We start from the raw sequence: 27,843 nt of genomic DNA on the forward strand, positions 1-27,843 counted from the left end.
TAGAATCCTCCCTCCGAGACCTGCCGGACTATCAGAGACCAGCAACTCTCTAGTACCGGCAGTGTCACTGGGAGTGTTGGCCACTGCTGGTACTGCAGTGCTCCTAGGTTGAAGATCATTGCTGGAGTCCTGAGGGAAAGGTAGATGAGGCGGGATTGTCAGGGCCTGTCATGCGGGCCCTGGTGAGGGGGGATCAGATTGTTTTAAGGTAGGTAGGGGTCTTCGTGCAGGGGCAGCTCTTGCTGTCAATGAGTTCCTTTGTTGGGTGCAGTGTGACCGAGTGGGAAGGACCCCGAACCCCTAGGCACACAGGCATGCTCGCCAGGGTATACCTGATGATCTGCCCATGTGGCATGGCCATCCCATTGCTGGTAAAATAACAGTGGCTGTGGGGCTGTGGTGGGGGCAGGGTGGTGTTTGAGACCTTTCAGTGGTCTTTAATTGTCCACTTAAGGGCCTCAATTGGTCTAGGGACAGAAAGGCCATATTCCACCCTTCCTGCCTGGACTGAACTGAGTGGAGTCTCCATCTGAGCCCTCCCAACCCCTTATACTCCATCACCCCAAACCCCTGGCCTCCCTCCAACCCACATCCAAGTTTGCTCCTGAGGATAGACAGAGCAGTAAATTCCACCCAGCATTGATGTGCATGCTCCATGTAACTCTTATTGAGTTAAAACAATCAAACTAAATTAACAAAATTGGGATAAATCAGGCACAGCCCCTAATTCACGACAGCTGTAAAATCAAGAACAAAGTTTAAAGGAAACTTACAACTTTAAACCAAAATGTGATAAAAGGGGTCAATAAAGCACCCCAGTCCCCGCGGTGCCCACCGAGCATGGAAAGCCTCGAGAGTGCCGGCAGACACCGCGTGCTCCCTCTCCAAGGACACCCGGCCACGAACGTAGCCGCGGAAGAGGGACAAACAATCGGGCAGGACTCCCCCGTCGATCGCCCGCTGCCTGGACCTGTTAATAGCCAACTTGGCCAGGCCCAGGAGCAGGTTCACGAGGAGGCATGCTCCATGTAATTGTACCGAGTGGTGAGCAGCCTAAAATACAGCCCATATAAGGAATGTTGCTGGCCATTCCAATAATGAACCAGAAAAGTTTCTGGATTATGTGGAACCAAGAGGCACAGAAGTCCACATAAATGCTGCCAATTGCTCCAGGCCTGGGCTTGCCCCCTTCCATGTATACTCTTACTCCAGAATCTCACTGCAGACAGGCTGTGCCCAAACTTGTTGAAATTACACTAACCAAGAGCAGGAGAGCTGCAGCAAGGTTGCCCATTCGGGGACAGCATTTCACTGGCAGACTGGAAACGCAATCCATGGGCTGAATCATCCCAGATTTGCATTAAGTGCAGTAGCAGGCAGGAAAAGCCATCCTTTACCTGCTAGCCACAATGGCAGCTTCTTACGCTGTATCATCCCAAACCCGCTGCATTAATTATGCATTCCTGGGATACACGCCGTTTAGATGTCGGGTGAGCTCCAATTCAACTATCATGGCGTCACTCGTTCATGGGGACTCTGTGCGAATTGAAGGACTGGACATTGGATGTGGTTGGCTGCAGGAATCCACCTCCAGCCCCTTGTTTCCGACCCTACTCACCAGCAACTCCCTACCCACTCCACACCCCCCCCTCCCCCCATCCTGTTCACACTCACCTCTCAGCAGGAATCCAGCGGCGATCTCTCCTGCATTACTGGCAGTGGCCACCACTGTGGAGCTGCTGGTACCAGAGAGCTGCCAGCCTCTGATTGGCTGGCAGTTCTCAGGGTGGGGGTTACACCCTATTGAGGGCTTAATCTGATGGGGGCGGGGGCATTGCTGCCCAGGTAAGTGCCCAATTGAAATGTAATAACATCTGGTCTCCTGGAGAAAAGTGGGCAAGACCCCTGTCTCCCACATTAAATCCCATCCTTGGACTAGTCTTAGTAATTTAATATGTATTAGTCAGCAGATAAACAAATGGCTATTGAGAAGAAACTAAGCCCCAAGAATTCTTGGTAGCAGTAATATCGATTGTACAACATATCCACAGGCAGAAACAAGTCGGTTTTCTCTAATTGCATTTTATTTAAGTTTTTCAAGCAAGCAAGAAAAATTAACTACCAAAAGATGAGATACAAATGCATGAAGTGTGTCCAACCATGCAGATAAATACTCAAAATAATATTTCTAACTAAGAGATATTAGATAATGTAACCCTTTTGAGCTTACCATCACAGATGTGCCCCAGTCTTGCACTGTTTACTGAAAAGTGGACAGAGAGTGATCACAAGATGAATGGTGATTTATTACTGCACAGGCCATTGGCAACCACCAGTCCAGGCTTCACAAAGCAATAAGGTGGTGATTACTGATCAATAAACTTGATGAAAAGAAAGGAAAAAATCTTCAATGCCAGTGTGTGGTCCAGGGAATGGTGATCAACTTTAGTCTGACAGTGTAGAGGCATTAACAAAAAGCAATACTTTGCCCCTATTGTATCTAACCCTATGGAAGTAGTCCACACACGCAAATATGGATGTAACAATGGAAATAAAAGCCAGCAGCAGTATATGAAAGCATTTTTAAAAAAATTCATTCATGGGATGTGGGCATTGCTGGCTAGGCCAGCATTTATTGCCTATGCCTAATTGCCTTTGAGAAGGTGGTGATGAGCTGCCTTCTTGAATTGTTGCAGCCCATGTGGTGTGGATACACCCAAAGTGCTGTTAGGGACGGAGTTCCAAGATTTTGATCCAGCGAAAGTGAAGGACCAGCAATATATTTCCAAATCAGGATGGTGATTGGCTTGGATGGGAACTTCCAGGTGGTAGTGTTCCCATGTCTCTGCTGCCTTTGTCCTTCTAGATGGTAGTGGTCAATAATGAAATCAGTGGTCTGAGTGTAATCCACAACATGCAATCCCCAGTGGTACAACTTTGTTCAAAGTAACAAGAGTAAGGAGAGTAGAAGCGATGCAATATGCTACCCAATTTTATGATTTGGTGATAGTTACTCCCATAATTGGCAGAGGTAGAATGAATTTTATCCTGTTAAGACTTATTCAGTTTCCTTTCCACCTTTGCCATCAGATGAACATAAATCCAGCAAGGCCTTTCTACACATGCAAAGAGTAAAACTGGTACCAGTCCACTCACTGTGGGCAGATTGTTCCAGTTATGATATTTAAAAAATTGGTCACAGCACTACAGGGTCAACCAGATATCAGTTGCACATTGCAACTTATTCAGTATTACCACACAGGGAGAAAACTGACAGATTGTAAAGAAAAATGTCATGTGGTAAATCACATTGTGAGGAGAAATATTTCACATGTCCTTGTCTAATTGAGGGCAAACGTTGATTGAGGGCAGTGACAAACTTGCCAATGCAACACCCTACACATTTTTGTCTCAACGTAAAACTTCCACCCTCAACTCCAAATGACATCAGGTATTCACGTGTTGTGACTCAAGGTAGAACCTTTGCATTGCAGACCATCCTTCTGCGCTACTCATCCAAATTACTTGGTTTTGCCAACTTTACAAGTCAATCAAGATATGATTGTTGTTGCATTAAAATCAATCTGTAGCACAATATCTAGTTTTTGATAAAAAGCTAATTGTGTAGCAGGTTAAGAAGCATTGGTTAGCAATATTAAGCTCTGTGGTTTGATTATACTCTTGTTGCAGAAAGCAAATCTGACAATTTTCTTGACGGTGGATACCTAAATCTGAAACACAGAAACAAATTCAGATAAATGTTAAGTTCTTGGGGTTATACAAAGTTCAATAAAAACAGTACTAAGCTGCTGCAAATCCTCAGTTACAATCATTAATGCACAAAATTTGCTTCTTATCACACTAAATTAGCTTGGGAAAAAGGGATCTGTGCTTAACACCACACCAAATCATATATCATGTTCACTGATCTTGTAGATGGATTCAGCATAGCCAGCCAGCAATGAAAATCATTTCTCCCTCATCTATTCAAGGTCAGCACTCCAGTGTTGTGCAGTGAAAAAACTTCAATTCATTGAGGACAGTGACCAGACAGCACTGTTCAATCCAAACCTCTGCTGCATCATGTGGTATTTCCATCTTCTACAATGGTCTGAATCCTACATTTCGTTACATTAATCCTGGCAAGCATAGCATTAACATTATGACTTTTAGTTGCATCTTTACATGCAACATTTACTTATGACAATTAGTAATTGATCAGATAATGGGGATGCTTTAAATTATCAAATCCCAAACCAGCTTTTCTTCTAAATCTTTTCAATGAAAAAATGTGACTAAATAATTTGCTGATAGGTTGGATTAATTTTTCAGTAGATGTTTAGTGCCCATGTGTAATTGTTTGTGCTGGAGCTTGGCAGGAGTCTGGTAAAATCCATGAGTTAATTCAGGATAATTTACTTTTAATCTATGAGTTTATAAGGAGGGTACTGGGTATCAGCTAATGGAATTTCACATATTAGATGGATAGATTGAAGAATTTGGGGCTTTTCTCCCTGTAGAAAAGAAGATTAAGAGGAGATTTGATAGAGCTATTCAAAATCATGATGGGTCCAGTCAAGTAGATTGGGATAAACTGCCTGTTGGTTTAAATGATTGAGAACCAGAGGACACGGAATTAAGGTGATTAGCAGACGAAGCAACATTAAGATGAGGAATATCTTTTTTATGAAGCGAGTAGTTGAATCTGGAATGCACTGTCTGAGAGTGTGGTGAAGACAGATTCAATGAAGGCCTTTAAACAAGAATTGGAAAATTATCTGAAGAGAAAAGATTTTGCAGGGCTACGAGGAAAAGGCAGGAATGTAGGAATAAGTAAGTTGCTCTTGTAGAGAGCTGGCACTGACATGACAATTTCATTCTGTGCTCCATGATTCCAAGTTAAATTTGAGCTTGCTCTTAGATTAAAATTAAATTATTCTGAACTAACTCAAAGATTCTATCAGAACTTTGCCAAACTCCAGTGGGAGTTCAGTATAACACACCAGGAATAAGCAGGTGTCCCCATTTTGCTGTATCCCCACCAACTCTGAAGTTCCTGGTCAGTCTTGTAAGTGACAGAACCTCCTATCTCTTGCAAAGCCACGATGCCAAGGTGGGTGGACAAGGAGTTGGAACTCACTCAACTGAGAGTCCTGCCTCTCCAAGTCTGACAAATAAAAAAGTGATGTACACTTGTCTACAAATGGGAACAAATAGGACACAACCAGAGCTGTCCAGCTGAAAGTAACAACTTGGAATCAACAAAAGGTTAGACCAGGCTTGTCCAACTGATGGCCCGTGGGCCAGGTTTCAGCCCCCCAACCCCTCTGGACTTGGCCCACCAAACCTGTTGGACATACAACTGACTTAGATTTGAAAAATGCTTTAAAGCTCCTCACCCAATCCCAAGCTGGCTCCTCCCTTCATTTGTTGCTGATAGGCTCACTCAGGGTTGAGGGAAAAGCGGGGAAAATGAGGTTGGGGAGAGAGTGGGGCCGGGGAAAGAGCAGCACTGGGGGGAGAGCAGGGCCCAGAGCAAGAGCAGGGCTGTGTGGAAAGCAAGGCCGGACGTGGGAGGGAGGGCAGGGTCCAGCACAAGAATGGGACCCGGAGGGAGAGCCAGGCTTGGGGGAGCCAGAGTGAAAATTGGGCCTAGGCTCCAGAAGCAAGAACGGGGCCCACCAGAGTGTGTGTGAGTGAGTATGAGTGAGTGAGTGAATGTGTGAGAACGAGAGTGTGTGAGTGCGAGAGTGTGAGTCTGAGTGTCGAGCGTGAGAGTGTGTGTGTGAGTGAGAGAGAGAGAATGTGTGTGCGAGAGAGTGTGAGAAAGAGGGGCAGAGTGTGAGTGTGAGAGAAAGGGGATCGTTTGAAAGAGGGATAAGGAGGGGAGAGTATGAGAGAGGAAGAGAGAGGGGAGATTGTGTGAGAGAGAGGGGTGAGTGTGGGTGAGAGAGAGGAGATAGTGTGTGAGAGAGGGAGATAGAGGGGAGAGTGTGATAGTATGTTTGTGAGTGAGGGAGAGAAAGGGGAGAGTGTGTGCACCTATGTGTGTGTGAGAAAGAGAGAGAGAGAGAGAGTGTGCATAAGCCTGGCTCACTCCCAGTCTCAGGTTTCTCATTCACCCTAACCCCCACACACTAACATGCACTCTTACCCACTCTCACAGTGGGTGTGGGTGAGTGAGTACCAAGACTGAGTGGGAATGAGCTGTACACACACAGACGCTCGCTCTTGAATTATCATATTTATTATTACTCATTTTTAAACATTTTCAGTTAACTGCTTTGACATTTTGTTTTGTTCAGCAAGATGTTTCTTTTCATGCCTCAGCATTTTTTTTGAAGTTCATGTTTAATGTTATGCCATACCTTATCTTTCCAAAATTTGCTCATTAGCTTCTGATGGAGAAAAAAATTGAAATATGCCCCCCCAACCCCCCCCAACCTCACACGTGAAAAGGTTGGGTTAGTCATTAAAAAAAAATAAATTGTATTGAGTCTTTTACATATAAAGCCAAGTGGAGCACTTTGGGGTGTCAAACATGGCAGGGTTAAGGGTATCTACCTCCAAATGGGACAAGTGCTAGAGGTGCATCCATTAAGGTATCTGCTGATCTCAAGCAAATAAGGTAATATCCTGCGAATTCTGGCAAGTTTTAACACTGGAGGACATGAACCTGATGTAATAACTGGGATCACAATCCATTGATTTTCAGAACGAAAATAATTACTTTGAAAACATAGCAGCCGGAAGGGCAGGTAGAACAGGTCACAAAATGAATGAAGCATATTTCTACATGTATGAAACAATGGGAACTAGGTAAAATCATAGGCCCAAATTTTGTGGTGAGTGGCAAAGTAACAGCACTCACCACTGACTTCATGGAAAGCTTTCTACAAATACTAACAATCTCTGTAGCATGCATTTCACCTTTTCCAACATTAATTTAATCCCAGTGCCAGTTATAAGGGACCTCTGGCCAGCAGTTACAGTGATGTCACCAAGTGGGCTGAGCCGCCAATCACATTGAAGAATTCTCAGCAACGGCAAACCAGGAAGTAAAATGCATTGATCATATTTCACTTTTTAATCGCATTAGAGTGAAACAAAGATTGGGACATACAAATGCGATTAAAGTAGAAGCTAAAAAATCATAAACTTTAAAAAAATATTTTAAAACGATGGAATTTTAAAAATCATAATGGGGAAATTTGACATTCCACAAACAGTCAAATTTGTTCAGCAGTAATTCTGATTTAGTACTCTTTAAAAAGCTCGTTACAATTCATTCCACAAAGTGTATACAAGAGCTTTTGCAGCGTGACTAATATTATAAAAAGTGCAAGTTCAAGTGATCCTTAAGGTTTCCTTTTTTTAATTCTTTTGTGGGATGTGGGCTTCACCGATAAGACCAGCATTTGCTGTCCATCCCTAATTGCCCTTTAACTGAGTGGCTTGCTTGCTAGGCCATTTCAGAGGGCAGTGAAGAGTCAACCACCATGCTGTGGATGGGTCTGGAGTCACGTATAGGCCAGACCAGGTAAGGACAGCAGATTTCCCTCCCTAAAGGACATGAGTGAACCAGATGGGTTTTTAAGACAGTTGATGATAGTTTCATGGTCACCGTTACTGAGACTAGCTTTTCAACTCCAGAATTATTAAATAATTGAATTTAAATGCCACAGCTGCCAAGGTGGGATTTGGTCCCATGTCCCCAGAATGTTAGCTTGGGCCTCTGGATTACCAGCCTAGTGACATTACTACTCTACCACTGTCTTCCCTCTGCAAAGGGAAATAGGTCTGTCCCATGTTCCTCTGGTACAGGCTATGTCACAAGATAATTACCAGTGAGGAAGCCCAAGACCCTCACTTCAAAGAATTTTCATGTAGTCCCCTCAAGTCTTTATACTTTGCTCAGCCTTTCATGTAGGCCTAAATTATGCCATTGTTTTACAAATGAACTTAAATACAGTTCCTGCCTCCAAAAGCACACACTGTTGTAAGAGGAAATTAGTACTCAACGTGTGGTGCTGTGCAAAACTTGATTTCTCCAGACTTACAGATTCCACCCTCCTCAAACAAATCCATGAAGAACATGATGCTGGGCGCTGTTAAGCCATTCTTCAACAGGGTTGGGCCATACTCAGGATTTGGAAAGCATCATGCTCGTCAGGTTTCTCCTGACCTGCAACTCATAGCACAAACCCATACTAACAAGACAAAATATGCTCCTCCTGTCTTTGGAATGGTAGCTCCTGAATGACATGAATGCTGTTGCTAATTAACAAAATAGGAACCGGATAACATCAACCAGGCAGCTTTCATAACTCTGATGCATCAAATTACAGGCAAGTAGTAAATTAATGCGCACATTTTTAAACCTAAAACCAAGAACCTATCCTTGGTCTAGATAAACCTATATAGCTTAGCATCACATTGATGGCAGTCACATCTCAACCTTGATTTTGCTTCTCCTGTAACTTTCTCTCACAAAGCTCAGATCCATTTTGAATATAATCACTCACAGGCAAATGTCCTTAAAGAACATAAGAAATAGAAGGAGTAGGCCATTCAGCCCATTCCACCATTCAATAAGATCATGGTTTACTGCACAAGAGTGCATGGTGTAGGGTGTAACATATTAGCATGGATAAAGGATTGGGTAGAAAACAGGAAGCAGAGAGTATGCATAAATGGGTCTTTCTCAGGTTGGCAAGCTGTGCCTAGTGGCGTGCCACAGGGATCAGTGCTGTGGCCTCAATTACTTACGATTCACATCAATGGCTTGAATTAAGGGACTGAATGTGTAGTAGTTAAATTTGCTGATAACACCAAGATAGGCAGGAAAGTAAGCTGTGAAGAGGAGATAGAGCATTTGCAAAGGGATATAAACAAATTAAGAATGGGTAAAAATTTGGCGGGTGGAGTATAATGTGAGAAAATATGAACTTGTTCACTTTGGCAGGAAGACTAGAATTGCTGTATACTATTTAAATGGAGTAAGATTGTAGAACCTGGTGGTACAGAGGGATCTGGGTGCCCTGGTACATTAATCACAAAAAGTTAGTATGCAGCAGCAAGTGGTTAGGAAGGCAAATGGAATGTTGACATTTATTACAAGGGGAATGGAAATATAAAATTAGGGAAGTTTTAGAGCAGCTATACAGGGCCTTGGTGAGACCACATTTGGAATACTGTATGCAGCTTTGGTATCCTTATTTGAAAAAAATATATAATTGTGTTAAAAGCAACTCAAAGGAAGTTCATTCAACTCATTCCTGAGATGAAGGGGTTATCTTATGAAGAAAGTTTGAACAGGTTGGGCCTATGCCCATTGGAGTTTAGAAGAATGAGAGATGATCTTATTGAAGCACATAAAATCATGAGGGGACTTTATAGGGTAGATACTTGGAGGATGTTTCCACTTGTGGGGCTGACTAGAACTAGGGGACACAGTTTAGGAATAAGTGGTCTCCCTTTTAAGATAGAGATGAGGAGATTTTTATTCTCTTAGAGGGTTGTTAGTATGTGGAATTCTCTTTCCCAGAAAGCAGTGGAGGCTGGGTCATTGAATTTAGTCAAGGCAGAATTAGACAGATTTTTGATAGATAAGGGAGTCAAGGATTACGGGGAGCAAACAGGAAAGTGAAGTTCAGACCACAACCAGATCAGTCATGATCTTATTGAATGGTGGAGCAAGCTGAAAGGGCCAAATATCCTACTCCTGCATCTTAGTCCAATGTTCTTATGGTTGCTTTGACTATGGCCTTAACTGCCTATCCCCCATAACCCTTGACACCCTTATAAATCAAAAATCCGTCTAACTCATCCTTGAATATATTCAATGACCCAGCCTCCATTGCTCTCTGGAGCAGACAATTCCAAAGATTAAAGACCCTCTGAGGGAAGAAATTCCTCCTCATTTCCGTCTCAAATGGGAGACCCCTTAATTATTCTGTAACTGTGTCCCTAGCTCTAGATGCCATTACTGGCTTGAATTATAAACAGTAAAATAAGAAGATATAGAGAAGCAACTTAGTAAAGGTATCTTTCAGGTCACATTAAAATGGAGAATGTGAAAGATAATAAAGACAAATGTGCATACAAGAGGGAAAATTGAACTTTCAACAGGAGAATGTAAAGCAATGAAGGGAAACAGAAAACAAAAGTCAACATTTTAAAATATATTACTTAATCCTGAGTTTTTTTTTTGAGGTCCCAAATCATTTGCACATGTTCTATTCTTTACAGTTTTCCTTTCTACAAATTTATTTTTCTGCCGCCTTAAGACCCTCCCAAATGCCACTCTGTAACAAGCTGCTGCAAGTCATGAGCAGTCTGCCTACTGTAGCTAATCATTGATCTACCTGAATCCTCCTAAAGATGTGACCATGACTTAGGCCCTCATTCCATTGGAATGAAGGTACATTTACCTTTGACTCACAAATACCCCTTGGGGAGAATATTATAGGGGTGGGGGGTGGGTGGCAGACAGATTGCTCCCCCGAAGCAAAGTCAAGTGTGGATTCTTACCCTGCCCTGCAGCCATAACGTGCTGCAGGCAGGCTAAAGTGGGACAGTGTGCGACTTCCACCCTTCACTGGGGAGTCGCACCCTCGTGAGCTGCTGGCCAATCAGGATGGCTGGAAGCCCCATCAGTCCCAGGCGTGCCAAGAGCGCACTCTTGAGCACTGCCGGAACTGCAACCAGGGACAAGGAGGAGGCCAATGGATCCCAGAGCCAGGTAGGCCTGGGGTCTTGGGCAGTGAGGGGTTAGACAGTTTAGTGAGGGCGAGCCAGTGGTGGGGGGTGATGTGTTTAATGGAGCAGACAGGTAGGAAGAAGGGGAGGTACTATCAGGCGGGCTGCGCCCTCCCAGCCCCAATCCGCGCAGGGGACTCCTCGAAGATAGTACCCATCTCTTCCCTCCCGCCCTTTGAAAAAGTTTTTTTAAAAAGTGGCCTGCCCACTCCTGCCCAACTGACCACGCCAACCATTTGATGGCATGGGCAGTGTATTAACAAGCCCAACTGATCCTTAATTATTTATTTAAATGTGGTGGGCACCACCTGTATTATGGCAATCAGCTTGGGGATGGGCAGGAAGGTGGTGGAGTGGGCACCTGCTCTAATTTACTTGTACCTCTGTTGAAAACACACCCCCAGAGGTCACGTAAAATGCAGCCCATTATATAATGTACTGGTATAACTGTGTCCCTCTGAATCTGGGGGAGAAGTTTCAGCTCGGCAAGCAGGGGCAAGGCCAGCCCACCGAGGCGTAAAATGACGCACGGTGACGTCGGGCGTGCGTCCTGATGCCACCCCGCGTCATTTAGATTTTCAAAGGCCCGTTAAGGTCATTTAACTAACAATTAAAATAATGAATGGTAGGCGGGCAGGCAAAGAGCCCTGGCAGCCTTCGCATTTTTCATGGAACCTCATCCACAGGCGGGATGAGGTTTCATGAATGATTTTAAATTTTCTCAAAAATTTTTATTGAAATTGACAGTTTCACATGAGGGGATATGGCATAAAATTTTTTTCAATACTTTGTTGAACTGTTAAAACTTAAAACTAATCTCCCTGAGACACCTCGCATGCGTGAAAGGGTGCACTCCCGACTCAGGGAGCCCCCACCCCCTGCCTGCACAGGGAGTGCTTCCGGGTGCGCACCACGCTGGGCCCACCCACATAAAATGGCGGTGTAGACCCGATAGCTAAGAGTTACATGATTCAGTGGCTTTTGTATCAACCACAACAATTCCATATTGAACTGAGATTCCAAATTGTATATTTTGGTAACATCCTTGTCTTCATGCTTCATGTGCACAAAAGAGCGTAGAAATCTCTGAGTCAAGAGGGGCCTCAGGGAGATTAGTTTTAAGTTTTAACAGTTCAATAAAGTGTTGAAAAATTTTTTAAGACATGTCCTCTCAAGTGAAACCATCACATGAGCTGGGACATGTGCATTAATTTCAATAAAAATTTTTGAGAAAATTTAAAATCATTCATGAAACCTCTTCCCGCCTGTGGATGAGGTTCCATGAAAAAGGACGAGCAGCTCCGTTAATCATTTTAATTGATGGTTAAATGGCCTTAATAGGCCGTTGACAGGTTAGCGGGCACACAGCCAACTCCAGTGCGCGCCTGCTGAACTGAAAATGTAAATGACGCGCCGTGACATCAGGTCCGATATTACCCTGCGTCATTTTACGCCTCAGTAACCCCGCTCGCCTAGCCAAAGATTCAGCCCTTGATATTGCAAAGTGAAAAGCAACACATTTATTGCTTTAAAGCATGAAGGCAAGGATGTTACCAAAATATATAATTTGGAATCTCAGTTCAATATGGAATTGTTGTGGTTGATACAAAAGCCACTGAATCATATAACTCTTAGCTACCTGTTTTGCTTGACTGCTGACTGAAAGAATGTGACGACCTCTTCATTGCCATCAGCTAATGCCTGGAGGCAAAGTCAGAAACATTCATACAACTTAGCTTCACCCAGCAGAAAAATGTGATTCATATCATGAAAGTGCCAAAAGCTATTTTTAAACACCAGCTAATGAGCAAGTCAGCTAAGAATGTCAAAGTACCATGTGTGTCTCATTTGGGAGGAATGTAACCTGTAGGATTTTTAATGTAGCTTTCCTGAGTTTATCTCAAATGCTGTTCAAAATGTTTGCTTACTCCAGGAGGATGTTGTCCATCGTAGCTCCATTGGTCCAAGTCCCACCCTGCAAGGTGCCAAGCCATCAGTGTTTTCATGTCACCATCTGCAGCCATGCTGTGTACAACAAACAATGTTTTATGTTTTTCTCACACAAATACAGTGACAGAAGTAGCAAATATAGAACAATATGTTGGATTCGTTTTGTTTTAAAGGCAACAACCTGGTTGCAAATATTCTATAAAACTACCAGCGTCATCAGTCAACTCATAACCTATTCAACTTTATGCAGTGATCCACATTAAAGGTTTATCATAACAGCTGTGTAGACAAAAGGCCTATCCCTTTTTAAAAATTATTTATAGTTTGTAATTTATTTTTAAAAAGGTAACAGGTCCAGCCCTTTTTTTTAAAAATCCCAGAAACACTAACATTTTACTTCAAAGTATTCCATTGTACTTCACTCCCATTTCAAATTAATTTTGATCCAGGTTTGAGATTGTCCTTTTAACATACATCTTTTCCTTGCCAACAACTGGATGCATAAGTGGTCTAGTCCCACATTTCTGTCAAAGCCACACTGAGCAGTCTGCAGTACATCAATCTCTATTTTTCATCCAACCACTTGCTAATACGTGTCTGTTTGCATGAGTGAATCATGGTCGGGGGCCCATGCTCTACTATATTCACAATGTGTGGATGGAGCAAAGTGTTTCAGTATTATTCATAACATTTTCATTTCTACTGAGATATATTTACATTGTTCATATTTTACCTCTCATAACATGCTCAATGGAAGATGAATTTTGCTTATTATAATGAGCAATCACTATTCTGAAATCTTTGTAACTTGACAAGAAGTATCAATAATGGAAAACTGATGGCACAGTGCACTTTTACGTAGTTACACATTGTGCCACATAAAACAGTAATAGGAAATGGGTGATCACCAAATCCCATTGAGTGAATGTCAAATTCTAAGCAGGGTTTCCCTACAAGAAGGCAGGAAATTGGAAAAAAAAGGCAAAATTGGGGCTGATCTCATCTACTTGCTGCCAGTTCACAAGTGCCATAAGGAGGGCTCTGAGACTCTGAGAGCACACACTGCCTCAACATATTTCTCTATTACTACCTTAACAGCTCAGAGCTGCATAGAAAGAGCCTTTTTCCCAATCAGAGCTTAAAATCAACCTATCATTTTCTAGGTCATATTTTCAAAGTGAAGGAAACAGTTGCTTGGAAAATGGTGTGATTCAGCAAGCAAAGATGGCAATACGTAGAAGTGCATCCCACAAAAAAGTTAAACATGGGTTCCAATTATCATGGAGATGTTATTCTAATAAAAATGTGTTCAATTTACCAACCTCTATTGTAAACACTGAAGTATTTGATATTAATAATTGTGACAACCCTTGGCACAAACCAGTTTTGAATAGATAATTAGTGTAATGTAAATCACTAATGCAAGAAATCATGAAAATGACAAAAAAGCTGTACCTCTGCATCCCATGTAATCAGAAAATATTGATTAAAAAATAACTTGATTGACGACCTTCCTGCACATTACCTACCTGTTCTTCCTGTGGTGAGCCTGGACAAACATTGGAGCGCTCACAAGATTGGTGATCCTTTGAGTGACATCATGATCAGCCCGATTCTGTGCTCACGGAGCAGTAACAGAGAGCAAACATTTTACTACTGAGGTGGAAAGCTTAGCCAAGAAAACTTTCCGACTCGGCAGATCCACCTTGATTTAAAGGGCCCAATTTTAGATCCAATTTTACTCCAGGGATCAACTAGGGCCTGCTGCCCACAGAGACAGATCCTAGGCAGATGCACAAGTACCAAGGAAGGCTGGTTAGAAAGCCGGCCTTGGCTCTCTGGGACTTTGTCCCAGTTATTTTCCAACTTGCTAGGCCCAGTAGCTCTCAGCCCTCATATCTCTTCACCCCTCCCTCCCCATGGCACCCTATGCTAACCCATTGCCCCCCACCAACAGCCATGTTCCTTCATGCCCCCCATTGCTCCTCCAAGCCAACTGAAGCCACCCACCCCCAAACCCTTCATTGCCCACATGGCTCCTTCCATCCAATTCATGCCCCTCAGCCACCTCCCATGCCCCTCCACACACCCAGAATCACACATCCAGTACCAACCATGGGTAGACCTGAGAAGCCCTGAAGGTAGGTCTGACCCACAGCACTGCAATCCCCACCATGGGTAGGGCAAGGAGGCAGGTCCCAAATCCACCCCATGTTGTTGGCACCAATGTGATCTCACCAGCTGTCCATCCAACTAAGTCATCCAGCCTCCGAGGAGTCCGAGCTGCATCATACACTTTTAAATGCGTGTTGTAGTTTGGAGCTATGGATTGTGATGGTAGAGGCCCCAATTTCTTTCCATCACATGGCTAACCAGGAATTTCTCCCTCTCTAACAGCCTGCCATTGTATATGTTGGAAGGATTTACAAGTTGACACTCAATCTGTCTCACCACATTTTGAACACACCTTCCTTGGCCATCAAGCCCTGAAGTGGTACTTGAACCAGGAGCTTCTGGCTCAAAGGCAGGGATGCTACCACTGCACCACAAGACCTCCTTTAGGACCATGTGGAGATGAAAAAAATAAACTTCTAATGATCTAATACAGATCTCACTCATGCACATTTGATAGTGAAAAAACTCCCATTCGTGAAACCCATTTAAATCTTTCAAATCAAGTGATTAATCTCTTATAAAAATAAACAGACTTCTATTCAGACAACACAGCTAATCCTTTAATAGCCTCTTTGAGCTGTCAATCAAACTGTGAACTCAGAACCCTTGCTGAGTTAACTGTGGCTTTTGAAATTCAGCCTTACATTTATAATGATATAATAATAGCCCTTGGGGAAATTTCAACAAAGAACTCATTGAAATTGTTAGACCAGATGATTTTTTTTCTAACCTCTACCAGATGACCTGTCAATCAAAGCAGTCCAGAGGAGGGTTTTTAAATCTCTCAATGACAGCTTCAGCCTGTTTTTTCATGTTTACAGAGCAGGAGATTTTTAAAAATCCAGATTATGACAATTACAGACCTCATCTGCCCTTCAAGAGTGTTTACGTATACTGCATAGATTTGTGACTCCTCCACTGCAGATTAAAGCTCTTTCAACAGCCAAAATGGGGTCAGCACTAAGTTCAAATGGCCCGACTGAGCTTGAGTTTCCTTCTAGTGTGATTCATACCTCACACTGCCCCTCTCCCTTCCTCCTACCAGCAAAAGTTGGATCTGACAAGGAATGGGGGTCGAATTCCACACCCAAATTCCATCCACCAATTTTAAAGATCTGTGCAGGATTCCCAACTCTGTGAATAGCTGGCCCAAAGACCACTTTCCAGGAGGAGGAAACTGGAAAGTAATCAGAATGGGAATCCTGAGTAATTTTCCCTTCCTGATTGAGGCCATGAGGCTGACTGAAGAGCTCCGAAGGCTACTCCAGCTCAGCATAGTCCAAGAATCCAACCTGGACCTTCCCTAATCTGCATGCATCAGCAACAAACCAAATGTTGCATTTACCCACTAAACCAATGACAGAGCTTAATAAAGTGTAGTTAAGATCAATTCAATCAACTGAATAATCCATTGGACTTAGTTGTTGTCATGGCAATTGGCTTGCACAAACACGCTTTTATGATATCTGTAAACATTCTCTGAATTATGTACCAAATAGAAAATGCAACAGAAGATAAAAATGACAAGTCTTTAGTTTCATAATATCTTGCATATGATTCGAATTATCCAATTTAGGACTCATTGGAGAATGTCCTGCTGCGATTTGTAAAGTAAACAAGGCAGATTAAAGTTAATATCCCCAATATCAGAAGCATATTCTAGAATGATGGCAGGACCAGGTCTCAACATCAAACATACCACAGACACATTTTTGCATTTGTAGAATGAACCCATTAATATCTGGCATTGATTCAACATATAGTTCATAAACAATAAAACATTCAGAGAATTTGTAGGGTATGCAAGAGATGGATTGATCAATTTTGGTTGGTTTGCAATGAGTGCCCCAGTGAGGGAGTATCAACTGCTCTGATCAGACAGTCACAGTTATACCATTGACTGACAAGGGTGTTGGATGAGAGAAAGTACAGCTAAGTGCCAAAGTGTTCAAACAATGAAAACTAGAAGGAAATACTTAACCCCAATTCTGGTGACCCATAATCCATGGCAGCGCAGCCTGAAGCCAGCAGACTCTGATTCAATAACCACATGCAGTAGAGCACCAGAACATTGCTACCATTCCACAGAATTTGGTCTCTAGAACCATCAGCAAGTTGCCTTGCGTGGCTCATGTTTTGTCATCCTGTTCCTGTATATTGGTTTGTGGGCAGAATCAAAGTGTAACTGCAGTTGAAGAAATGTAATAAATGTGGGATAACAAGCCTCCAGGATTGTTTGTAAAAGTTAAGGTCAACATTTGAAAAGTCAGTTGTATACAAGTTAGTTATAGTGCAGATGATGTTTTATTAACATATTAACAATGCATAAGTACTTTTTTTTCAGGTGGTCGCAGGACTGATGCCAAATTCACAAATTCTATGAAATCAGTGGTGTGACACTGTACTATCAGTGTCACTGTCATGAAAGGTATTATAAACCACATAGGTACCAAATCCCTGGCACCAATGGAGCACAGGAAGATAAGAGGGGATACAGGAAAACTGTACTAAATATTTATGTACAAATTTTAGTATTTCCATGTACAATGAAAACCAGCCATGACACTGAGATATGATTCAAAGTGAAACTCGTGTTTGCCTAAATGATAGCCCTGATATTAACCCAGATCGGTAATCAGGTGCCTGAGTGGCAAAACCCCTGACATCAGTAGCTTGAGGCCTGGACAATTTTACTTCCAAGTCTCTGGAAATAGAATCACCAATATTAGAACTTCGATTGGCAACTCACTAAATAAAAGTACATATTTCAAATCACTTTCAATGTGCACAGAGAAGATTACAACTCTGTGATTCCACCCACTTCTAAGTTGACTTGTGTCTCGGGGAGGAACTAAATATTATTTCTTTGCAACCCAGGTACACACTCAGGTACATGAGCCAAGTCAGATTAGGAAGATAAATTCCCTAAATCTGTAACCAAAGAACACTTATAAATCGTGCAACTTAAGAGAAATGAAAATATGTTAAAACGTTTTTGCATTATAGACATTGGGCTCCTTTATTTAAGATTTCTGATATTTGCAGAGTTTTCCTTTTATTTTTATAAGCAAAGTCTATTTTGGTCCATATTTATTAGGTTTTTCTAGATTTATTTGTCCCAAGGGTGCTGTACCCCTAACCATGTCCCTTTTGGAGCTTTAAACTCTTAGCAATTGTGTTTCTCTTCAACTGCAATCCCATTTTTCTCTCTACTTTGGAAGGGATGAGGTAGCTCCAATAGGAACCATATTGTATTCCAAACTGATGCTGTGAACAGCTTTCTGAGGGGAGGTGGGCAACGTTAATTGCTGCAGTGTGGATGGGGGCGGGGGGTAGGGGGGCAAAGAACTTGGCCTGTTGAACAAAGCTGCAAGAAGTCATATAAACTCCAAAGGAGTGTCTCTTTAAGCTGATGCTTAGCACACTTAGTCATAAACGTTTCCTATCTTCCTGTTTTTCATAATGAACAATGGTGAATGGATCAATTATGGTGGTATTGTTATTGCGACTCAATTACAATTTCTCCTGAAGAACCAATGTCCCACTGAATTGTAAGAAATGATTAGGACACACACCTTTAAATTACATGTTTAAGTTCTCCAAAAAGAATAAACAGAAATGCAGGTGAAATATTATTTTGGAGTATCCCACTGGAACATAGGGTTTTTAAACAGGCTGGAGCTCCTATTTACAAGTTCCTGCAATTCACAGTCAAATGTGAATGAAAGTTTCAGAAGTGTGCACCTGCAGCCTCATTCCAGTGTGCAACACATTCACTCCACCCATGAAGAAAACAGGTTGAACAAGAATTTTGAATGACAGCAGACTGGTCTAGGAGGGGTTTATGACTAAGCATCAACATAAAGAGACACTCCTTCAGAGCTTATGCAATTTCTTGCAGCTTGGTTCAACATGCCAAGTTTCTCTTGGCATCCCCCACCCCCTCCACCTAAGCAAAATGATAGAACGTAGATTTCCCAGCCACCCACTGCCAATTTTTCAGTGTAACCAAGAGCTGAATACTGAATGCATTAAGAGAAGTTTAAAAAGTGCAGAGATTAAATTATAAAATTGATTAGAAATATAAATTAGAAAGCAAAGAGAGAGCTTGAAAAAGTACTGGCAAGTAAAATCAAAGAAAACCTAAAGATATTTTATAACTATATAAAGAACACCAGGATAACTAAGGAAATTGTAGAGCTAATTAGAGGCCTAAAAGAGTACTTGTGTGTGGAGGCAGGAGATGTGGGCATGGTTCTTAAGGTTCTGCGTCTGTCTTCATTGTAGAGGAGTGGGAAATGCTGGATCGTCTAAACATAGCGAGATAGAAAATATCAAGTTTAGGATCTTTGAAAGTGCTGAGATGAAATGTATTCCAGGCTGCTTAGAGCAGAAAAGAAGAAAATAGTGGAGGCTCGGACCATCAGTTTTCATTCTTCTCTGCCAATATTGTATCATTGTTTAAAAAGGGAGGATAGGATAGACCAAGTAGTTGCAAGCCAATCCACTTAACCTCAGTGGTGGGCAAATTATTGGAAAAAATTCTGAGGGACAGTAGAAATCGACATTTCGAAAAACGCAAATTAGTCATGGACACAACATGGATTTTAAGGGAAGGTCATGTCTGAATAACTTGATTGAATTTTTTTGTGGAGGTAAAAAGGATGGTTGATGAGGGTACTCTGTTTGATGCAGCCTTCATGGTTCTTCATAAGGCTTTTAGTATAAGTTTACATACAAGAGCACAAACATTTTATTAGAACTCTATGAAACATTAGCTAGTCCACAGTAAGAATACTACATAACAGTTCTGCTTAGTGTGTGTGTGTGTGTGTGTGTGTGTGTGTGTATATGTGTGCGTGGGTGCATGTGCATGTGTGTATGTATGTGTGTGCGCATGTGTATGTGTTTGGTGCGCGTGTGTGTGCTTATGTATGTGTGCATATGTATGTACGTACGTACATATGTATGTATGTATGTATGTATGTGTGTGTGTGTATTGGATGGAACCATCAAAATTAGAATGGCCATTTCTGAGGCTTTGACCAGCAGTGGGGCTGAAACTATCAAAGATGAAAATACCTTCACACCTAATCCACCTTCTCGCATCCCACTTCAACCGTCATCCTACACTGTCTTCTGATTTACAATTTGCAGATGGTGTACACATGCACCTCTTACTTTGACCCCCCCCCTTCCCTACCTACACTACCACCATACCCTTGTGCCTATTTCTTTTCAGATACCCAAGCGATCCAACATGGTTAGGGAGAGGATGAACACTCAAGAACAGAGTAATGATGAAAAAGCAGTCCCATCACTTCATTTCACACTTGTAACCTCCAGCTCAGATACTGACATTCTGCATATCTTAGTGTACAGTTTACAGGTGGAATCTGCAAGTGTTAAGACACCAAGGCCTGAATTTTCGCTCCTGTGTCAGGAGTGCAGAGACTGGAAAATTTCCAGCTCTGTGAACCCAACTTGGGAGAAAGAGCCCTGGATGGTCTAATTTTTGTTGTGGGGGGCAAGTATTAACAGGAGGCAGGCCCACCGCCCCCGGAAAGTGTTCAAAGGCAGCTACAGGGGCTGCCAGGTGCAGAGGCGAGCTGTAGGAGAGGCCCACGTCAGTGATCTGGCACTTTGTTGCAGCTGTTACAAAAAAACAAAAAACTTCCCTCCAGCCCTCATCTCTCACACTCCTTCATCCACCCACACACTTCCCATGCCCCATCCATGCCAACCTATGCCCCCACACTGCTCACCCACCCCATGGCCCCTCATATCCCCATGCCAACAAATGACTTCACCCAGCCCCCATGGCCCTTAATAAATGCTATGCTAACTTAGTGCCAACTCATACCAACCCATGCCTCCCACCCATACCCTTACACTCTCCATGTCAATTCACCCAGTATCCCACATGGGCAAACCTCTGGACCCATGCTGAGATTAAATAAAATAAAGTTCTTAACTGCCTATTGATGAATTTACTATTTTTAAAATGAACATTCTCATTTATAAAACCATATTCACTACATTTAACTTCTTTCAACTAGCTAACTGCTATAAAAATAAGAATTTGTATTCGTTGCTCCACTTCAACGACTTAATAAGCACTTTGAGCTGTCGATCAAACTATGAACTGATATACACCCGACTGTGATAATGATATGTTGTGAAATCATTAATGTAGCACAAATCCTAAAATGAGAGCCTTCAGGTTTATGTAAACAGGCAGAATGAAATAGCAAGCAAATTTTTAAACTGCAGTTTCTTCAAAAATGTAAAGGCCAGAGTATTTAAATGCCTTGACAGCTTGACAGTTCTGATAGGTTTGACAGTTCCCTTGACCATTCCAATAGGTTTACAGTTCCCTTGACAGTTCCAATGAGCTTGACAATTCCTATAAGCTTATCCACTTTTTACGCACATTCATGTCTAATTTTAACAATCTCAAAGGGCACTTGACCTCTCCAAAAGGGCTTCTTATCTCTCCCAAAGGGCACCATACCTCTCCCGAAGATGTCCCAGAACCTATCCAAAAGGGTAGCATGCCTCTCGAAAAAGGCACCCTACCTGTCCAAATAACTCTGGCAGTTTTAGACCTTCTTCTGAAAAGGTGTAAACCCCACAGGTCACGTTTAGGACATTCTGCTAGCGAAAATTTGATCTGTTTACAGGCAGCTGCACTTGTGTAGCAGCCATGTAAGCCACACATGTGCATGTTTGGGGGCAGGGCTTCCAGAATCAGCAATCCAATGCCATTCTGATCTCTCTATCTTGAGAAAAATATGGGCCCAGGCATGAATGGGCTGCAGCCAGACAGGGACAAAGGATATCACGGGTTCCAGATTGCCAGAGGATGAGGTGCACAGGGTTTAGGCTGCAGAGGACTCAGGTGTGAACTTTGATGGGGCAGTCTACACAAGATAAGTATACACAGCAGAAAGCTTGGATGTTTGGGAAGCTTGCCAGAAAGCCTGTAATCACTGTCAATGAGCATAGAGGAGTCCAGCACCAACCTGGCACTGAGGTTTGCACAATTAAAGCTTTGAGCCCATTTTTTCTAGCATGGTGGCCAATTCCACTCACATGCAAGAAGGAATGAAATTTTTTGATTCTCTTTGAACAGAAAATCAGTGACCTCATTTATGCAACAGTGGATGGCAAAGTGCAAAATCTTGCAAATAGCTTCAGCTCTTTCTTGGAGGGAGACAGATGCATAAAAGTTGACCTCCAAACTTGCACCGCTGATTGCACTGAGGTCATCAAGTATGTATGCTCTGTGTACACCCAGTGATCATTCACACGCTCAGATTGTGTCCTGAACTCCACATTCTACCTGCCTCCAGCAACTTTTGACTTCCTTGTTAATCAAGAATCTATCTACCTCTGCCTTAAAAATATTTAATGACCCAGCCTTCACCACTCTATGGGGAAGAGAGTTCCAAAGACTCTCAACCTTCTGAGAGAAAACAAATCCTCCTAATCTTCATCTTAAATGGGAAACCTCTTATTTTAAAACTGTGACCCCTAGTTCTAATATGTCCCACAAGGGGAAACATACTTTTAGCATCTATCCTGTCAAGCCCCCTTAGGATCTTATATGTTTCAATAAGATCTCATTCTTTTAAACTCTAATAGATATAGGCCCAGCCTGTCCAACCTTTCCCCATCCTAGGTATCAATCACGTGAACCTTTTCTGAACCGCTTCTAACACATTGATATCCTTTCTTAAATAAGGAGACCAAAACTATACACAGTACTCCAGATATGGTTTCATAAAAGCCGTGTACAACTGTAGCAAAACATCGTTACTTATATATTCCACTCCCCATGCAATAAACAACAACATTCCAATTGCCTTCCTAATCACTTGCTGTACCTACATACAAACTTTTCCTGATTCTTGTACCAGGACACCCAGATCATTCTGTATTTCGGGAGTTCGACAATCTCTCTCCACTTACATAATGCTGCTTTTCTACTGCCAAAGTGGATAAGGTCACATTTCCCACATTGTACCCCATCTGTCAAATTTTTATCCACTCACTTAATCTATCTATCTATCTATGTCCCTCTGCAGATTTTTAATGTCTTCTTCACAACTTACTTTTCTACCTATCTTTGTGTTATCGGCAAATTTAGCAACCATACATTCGGTTTCTTCATCCAAGTCATTGATATAAATTGTAAATAGTTGAGGCCTGAGCACTGACCCCATGGCACTCCATTCATCACATCTTGTCTTCCTGAAAATGATCCATTTATGCTTACTTTCTGTTTTCTGTTAGCTAACTAATTCTCTGTCCATAGTGATATGTTATCCCCTACATCATGAGCTCTTATTTTGTGTAGTAATCTTTAATGTGACACCTTGTCAAATGCCTTCTGGGAATCTAAGTACAGCACATTCCCAGCTTCCCCTTTATCTACATTTCTTGTTACTGCCTCAAAGAACTCCAATAAATTAGTCAAACATGATTTCCCTTTCACAAAACCATGTTGACTCTGCCTGATTGTATGGAGATTTTCAAAGTGCCCTTCTATAACCTCCTTAATAATAGATTCCAGCAATAATAGATTACTATAATATAATAATAACAGAATATAGAATAATAAATTAATAGATTACAGTAATAATCATTTTACAGCATTTTAATGAAATAATTCTTGTGGTTTTTGAGTTCATGTAAGTTAGCATTACGCATGGCCAAAATTTTAAAAGCTCCCCCTATTCCTTTAACAATATTTCCTTCTCTTTCAAACGCTTTGGGATAAAACTTCCATTAGGCCCATTTTCAGACACAAGCAGCCCACATCTGGTCCCACTGAGATAGGCACCATGTAAAATCATTTACATGAGTGTGTTGCTGCTTTTGTGTTAAGCGCCAGCAGGGGGCACAGTAGCATATCCTTAATAGCAAGTAGTGCAACCAGCCTGTACCTTTTAAAAGCAGCCCTGCTCTTTCTAAAGGAAAACTGCACTCATTAAAGGGAAGCTGCTGTAGATTGCCTGTACTGACACTAGCTATAAGTAGGAGCTGCACAAATGGAGCACTAGGAAAAAAAGAGGGTTCCTCGGTCCACTGGAATATCACCCTCTTGTGGCCAGCTCAGTTGGGCACTAGAACATCATGCTAAGCACTGGTATTTTTGTCCTCCAAAAATATTGCAGTCTGGCGGTGAGGTGGGATTGTGGATTTCCCTAGCCAAACAAATCTGGTTTGGAGCAAACCAGCAGGTGAACTTGCGAGTTTTCTTTTTCGGTGAAAAATAGGCTTAAAAACCTGGTGTAAGTAAAAAGGCTATTCATACACGTGATTGAATTGATCTACAAAAGTACCTGCATCAACAGGTATTATTTGGAGAGTAGAGTCATGACTGAGGGTCTTCCGGTGTGTATAGAAACATAGAAAATAGGAGCAGGAGTCGGCCATTTGGACCTTCGAGCCTGCTCTGCCATTCATTATGATCATGGCTGATCATCCAACTCAACAGCCTGCTCCCGCTTTCTCTGCATATTATTTGATTCCTTTTGCCCTCCTTGAAAACATACAATGATTTGGCCTCAACTACTTCCTGTGATAGCGAATTCCACAGGCTCACCACTCTCTGGGTGAAGAAATTTCTCCTCATCTCAGTCCTAAATGGTCTACCCCGTATCCTCAGACTGTGACCCCTGGTTCTGGACTCCCCGGCCATCGGGATCATCCATCCTGCATCTACCCTGTCTAGTCCTGTTAGAATTTTATAGGTTTCCATGAGATCCCCCCTCATTCTTCTGAATTCCAGCAAATATAATCCCAACCGACTCAATCTCTCCTCATATGTCAGTCCCACCATCCCAGCAATCAGTCTGGTAAACCTTTGCTGCACTCCCTCTATAGCAAGAACATCCTTCCTCAGATAAGGAGGCCAAAACTGCACACAATATTCCAAGTGTGGTCTCACCAAGGCCTTGTATAATTGCAGCATGACATCCCTGTTCCTGTACTCGAAGCCTCTCGCTATGAACGCCAACATACCATTTGCCTTCTTTACCGTCTGCTGCACCTGCATGCTTACCTTCAGCGACTGGTGTACAAGGACACCAAGGTCTCATTGCACATTCCCCTCTGTCACTTTATAGCCATTCAGATAATAATCTGCCTTCCTGTTTTTGCTACCAAAGTGGATAACCTCACATTTATCCACATTATATTGCATCTGCCATGCATTTGCCCACTCACTCAGCTTGTCCAAATCACACTGAAGCATCTCTGCATCCTCCTCACAGCTCACCCTCCCACCCAGCTTTGTGTCAACTGCAAATTTGGAGATATTACATTTAGCTCCATCATCTAGATCATTAATATAAATTGTGAATAGCTGGGGTCCCAGCACTGATCATGCGGTACCCCACTAGTCACTGCCTGTCATTCGGAAAAAGACCCATTTATTCCTACCCTTTGTTTCCCGTCTTCCAACCAGTTTTCTATCCATCTCAATACACTACCCTCAATCCCATGTGCTTTAATTTTACACACGAATCTCTTATGTGGGACTTTGTCGAAAGTCTACTGAAAGTCCAAATAAACCACATCCACTGGCTCCCCCTCATCAACTCTACTAGTTACATTCTCGAAAAATTCCAGTAGATTTGTCAAGCATGATTTCCCTTTCGTAAATCCATGCTGAATCTGTCTGATTCTGCTACTGTTTTCCAAGTGCTCAGCTATTAAATCTTTTATAATGGACTCTAGAATTTTCAAAACTACCGACGTCAAGCTGCCTGGTCTATAATTCCCTGTTATCTCTCTCCCTCCCTTTTTAAATTGTGGGGTTACTTTAGCTACCCTCAAATCTGTAGGAACTGTTCCAGAGTCTATAGAATCTCGGAAGATGACCACCAATGCATCCACTATTCTTAGGGCCATTTCCTTAAGTACTCTGGGATGTAGATTATCAGGCCCTTGGGATTTATCGGCCTTCAATCCCATCAATTTCTCCAACACCATTTCCCTACTAATACTGATTTCTTTCAGTTCCTCCCTCTCACTAAAACCTGTGTTCCCCAACATTTCTGGTATGTTATTTGGGTCCTCCTTTGTGAAGACAGAACCAAAGTATGTATTTAGTTGGTCAGCCATTTCTTTGTTCCCCATTTATAAATTCCCCTGTTTCAGACTGTAAGGGACCTACATTTGTCTTCACCAATCTTCTTCTCTTCACATACGTATAGAAACTTTTACAGTCAGTTTTTATGTACCCCGCAAGCTTACTCTTGTACCCTATTTTCCCCTTCTTAATCAATCCCTTGGTCCTCCTTTGCTGAATTCTAAAGTGCTCCCAATCCTCAGATCTGTCATTTTCTCTGGCCAATTTGTATTCTTCTTCCTTGGATCTAATACTATCTCTAATTTCCCTTGTAAGCCATGGTTTGGCCACCTTTCCTATGTTACTTTTGCGCCAGACAGCAATAAACAATTGTTGCAGTTCACCCATGCACTCTTTGAACATTTGCTATTGCCTATCCACTGTCATCCCTTTAAGTAAAGTTTCTCAATCCATCATAACCAACTCCCATCTCATACCATCGTAGTTTCCTTTATTAAGATTCAGGACACTAGTCTCAACTGTGTCATCCTCCATCTTGATGAAGAATTCTATCATATTTTGGTCGCTCATCCCCAAGGGGCCTCGCACAACTAGATTGCCAATTATTCCTTTCTCATTACACAATACCCAGTCTAGGATGGCCTGTTCTCTATGTGCAGCAGCTATGTTTTTCACTGCTAATAATATTCTTGAAAATCCTGATAATCCAGCTGTTAATCAGGCAATGGGGGAAAGGAAAAGGGTGATTTTTTGACAGATGCAGGCCCATAAGTGTATGAAATCAAGATTTTGCTTGCTCCTGTTAAACCAAAAGACACGACCATGTCTGACATTTTGTGTAAGCTTGAGCAGCACTGTTATCCCAAACCATTGGAGAATGCTGCAAACCATCAGTTCGGAACAAGGAGTCTGTTGCCCAGTGAAGACATTGGAGAGTTTATCGTGGCTTTGAAAAATAACTGTCCATTCATTGTAATTTTGGAGAATTTCAAGACAGAGTTTGCGGGACAGTTTGTGGTTTAAAAAGTGAATGCATTCATAGTAAGTTGCCGACATTGCCAAAGTTAACTTTTGTCATAGCTTGCCAAACAGCATTATCCATGGACGTGGTGGAACATAACTCGAGAGAAGTCAATTAACAACCACGAGTGGTCTGCTGAAGTAAATAAGCTGCAACTGAGGCAGCAGAAGGGCCAAATGATAGCAATTAGCAGTGATAGTGGTACAACAAAGTCCTGTAAGCCAACATTGGACACAGAACTGTCCCTTTGTGAAGGCAGAGCACTACAGCTGCAATAAGAAGGGTTACCTTGCAAAGGCATATTTAAAGAAGGTAAATGGAGAAAAAGCTGGCTGGAGGAAACAGTAGTCACGGCTTATGGTTGTTGAACAGCACCGGCTCGATAAGGGTTCATTCGAGACCCATCCAAACTGAAGCACAAGGATGTCTGTGGAAATTCACTGGATATCGTAGTCCAATTGGATGGAGCTCAAGTAAACATGGAGGTTCACCTGATTTTGAATTATTGTATCATGAAAAGCTGAGTGAACATCAGCTGGAGAAATCACGAGTAGAGTTATGCTGTTATGGAGGAGTGAAAATTCCCATAATTGTAAGTGTGTCAGTTCCAGACACATACAATGAGCAACGTGCAAAATTTCCCATCATTTTGGTGAAGGGCAGAAAACCAGCCTTTTTAGGAAGAAACTGGTTAGCAGCATTTAAGTTAATTTGGGATGAGCTTTTTAATATGGAAACGAAATTCACAACACAGGACAACATGATACCTTCAGGCGTTTAGTGAAATTGACAGATCGATTCAAGGATATAAAGCCTACGTGCAGGTTCAGAG

The 27,843-nt window shown here is 42.2% G+C and overlaps 1 protein-coding gene across 2 annotated transcripts in view; it reads right to left on the bottom strand.

Annotated features, from left to right (window-relative positions):
* Positions 1 to 2,759: 2,759 nt before the first annotated feature.
* The window catches only part of LOC121292231 (60 kDa lysophospholipase-like), a 100,287-nt gene continuing 75,203 nt past the window's right edge, over positions 2,760 to 27,843 (bottom strand). For both annotated transcript variants that reach the window (XM_041213953.1, XM_041213954.1), the window contains exons 13-14: positions 12,690 to 12,786; positions 2,760 to 3,731 (exon numbers count right to left, since the gene is read on the bottom strand). In XM_041213953.1, coding sequence (XP_041069887.1) covers positions 3,726 to 3,731; positions 12,690 to 12,786 — 103 coding nt within the window. In that variant the 3' untranslated portion in view covers positions 2,760 to 3,725. The remainder of the gene's footprint in view (positions 3,732 to 12,689; positions 12,787 to 27,843) is intronic.

Source organism: Carcharodon carcharias, chromosome 20 (genome assembly GCF_017639515.1).
Source record: "Carcharodon carcharias isolate sCarCar2 chromosome 20, sCarCar2.pri, whole genome shotgun sequence".
Lineage (NCBI taxonomy): Eukaryota > Metazoa > Chordata > Chondrichthyes > Lamniformes > Lamnidae > Carcharodon > Carcharodon carcharias.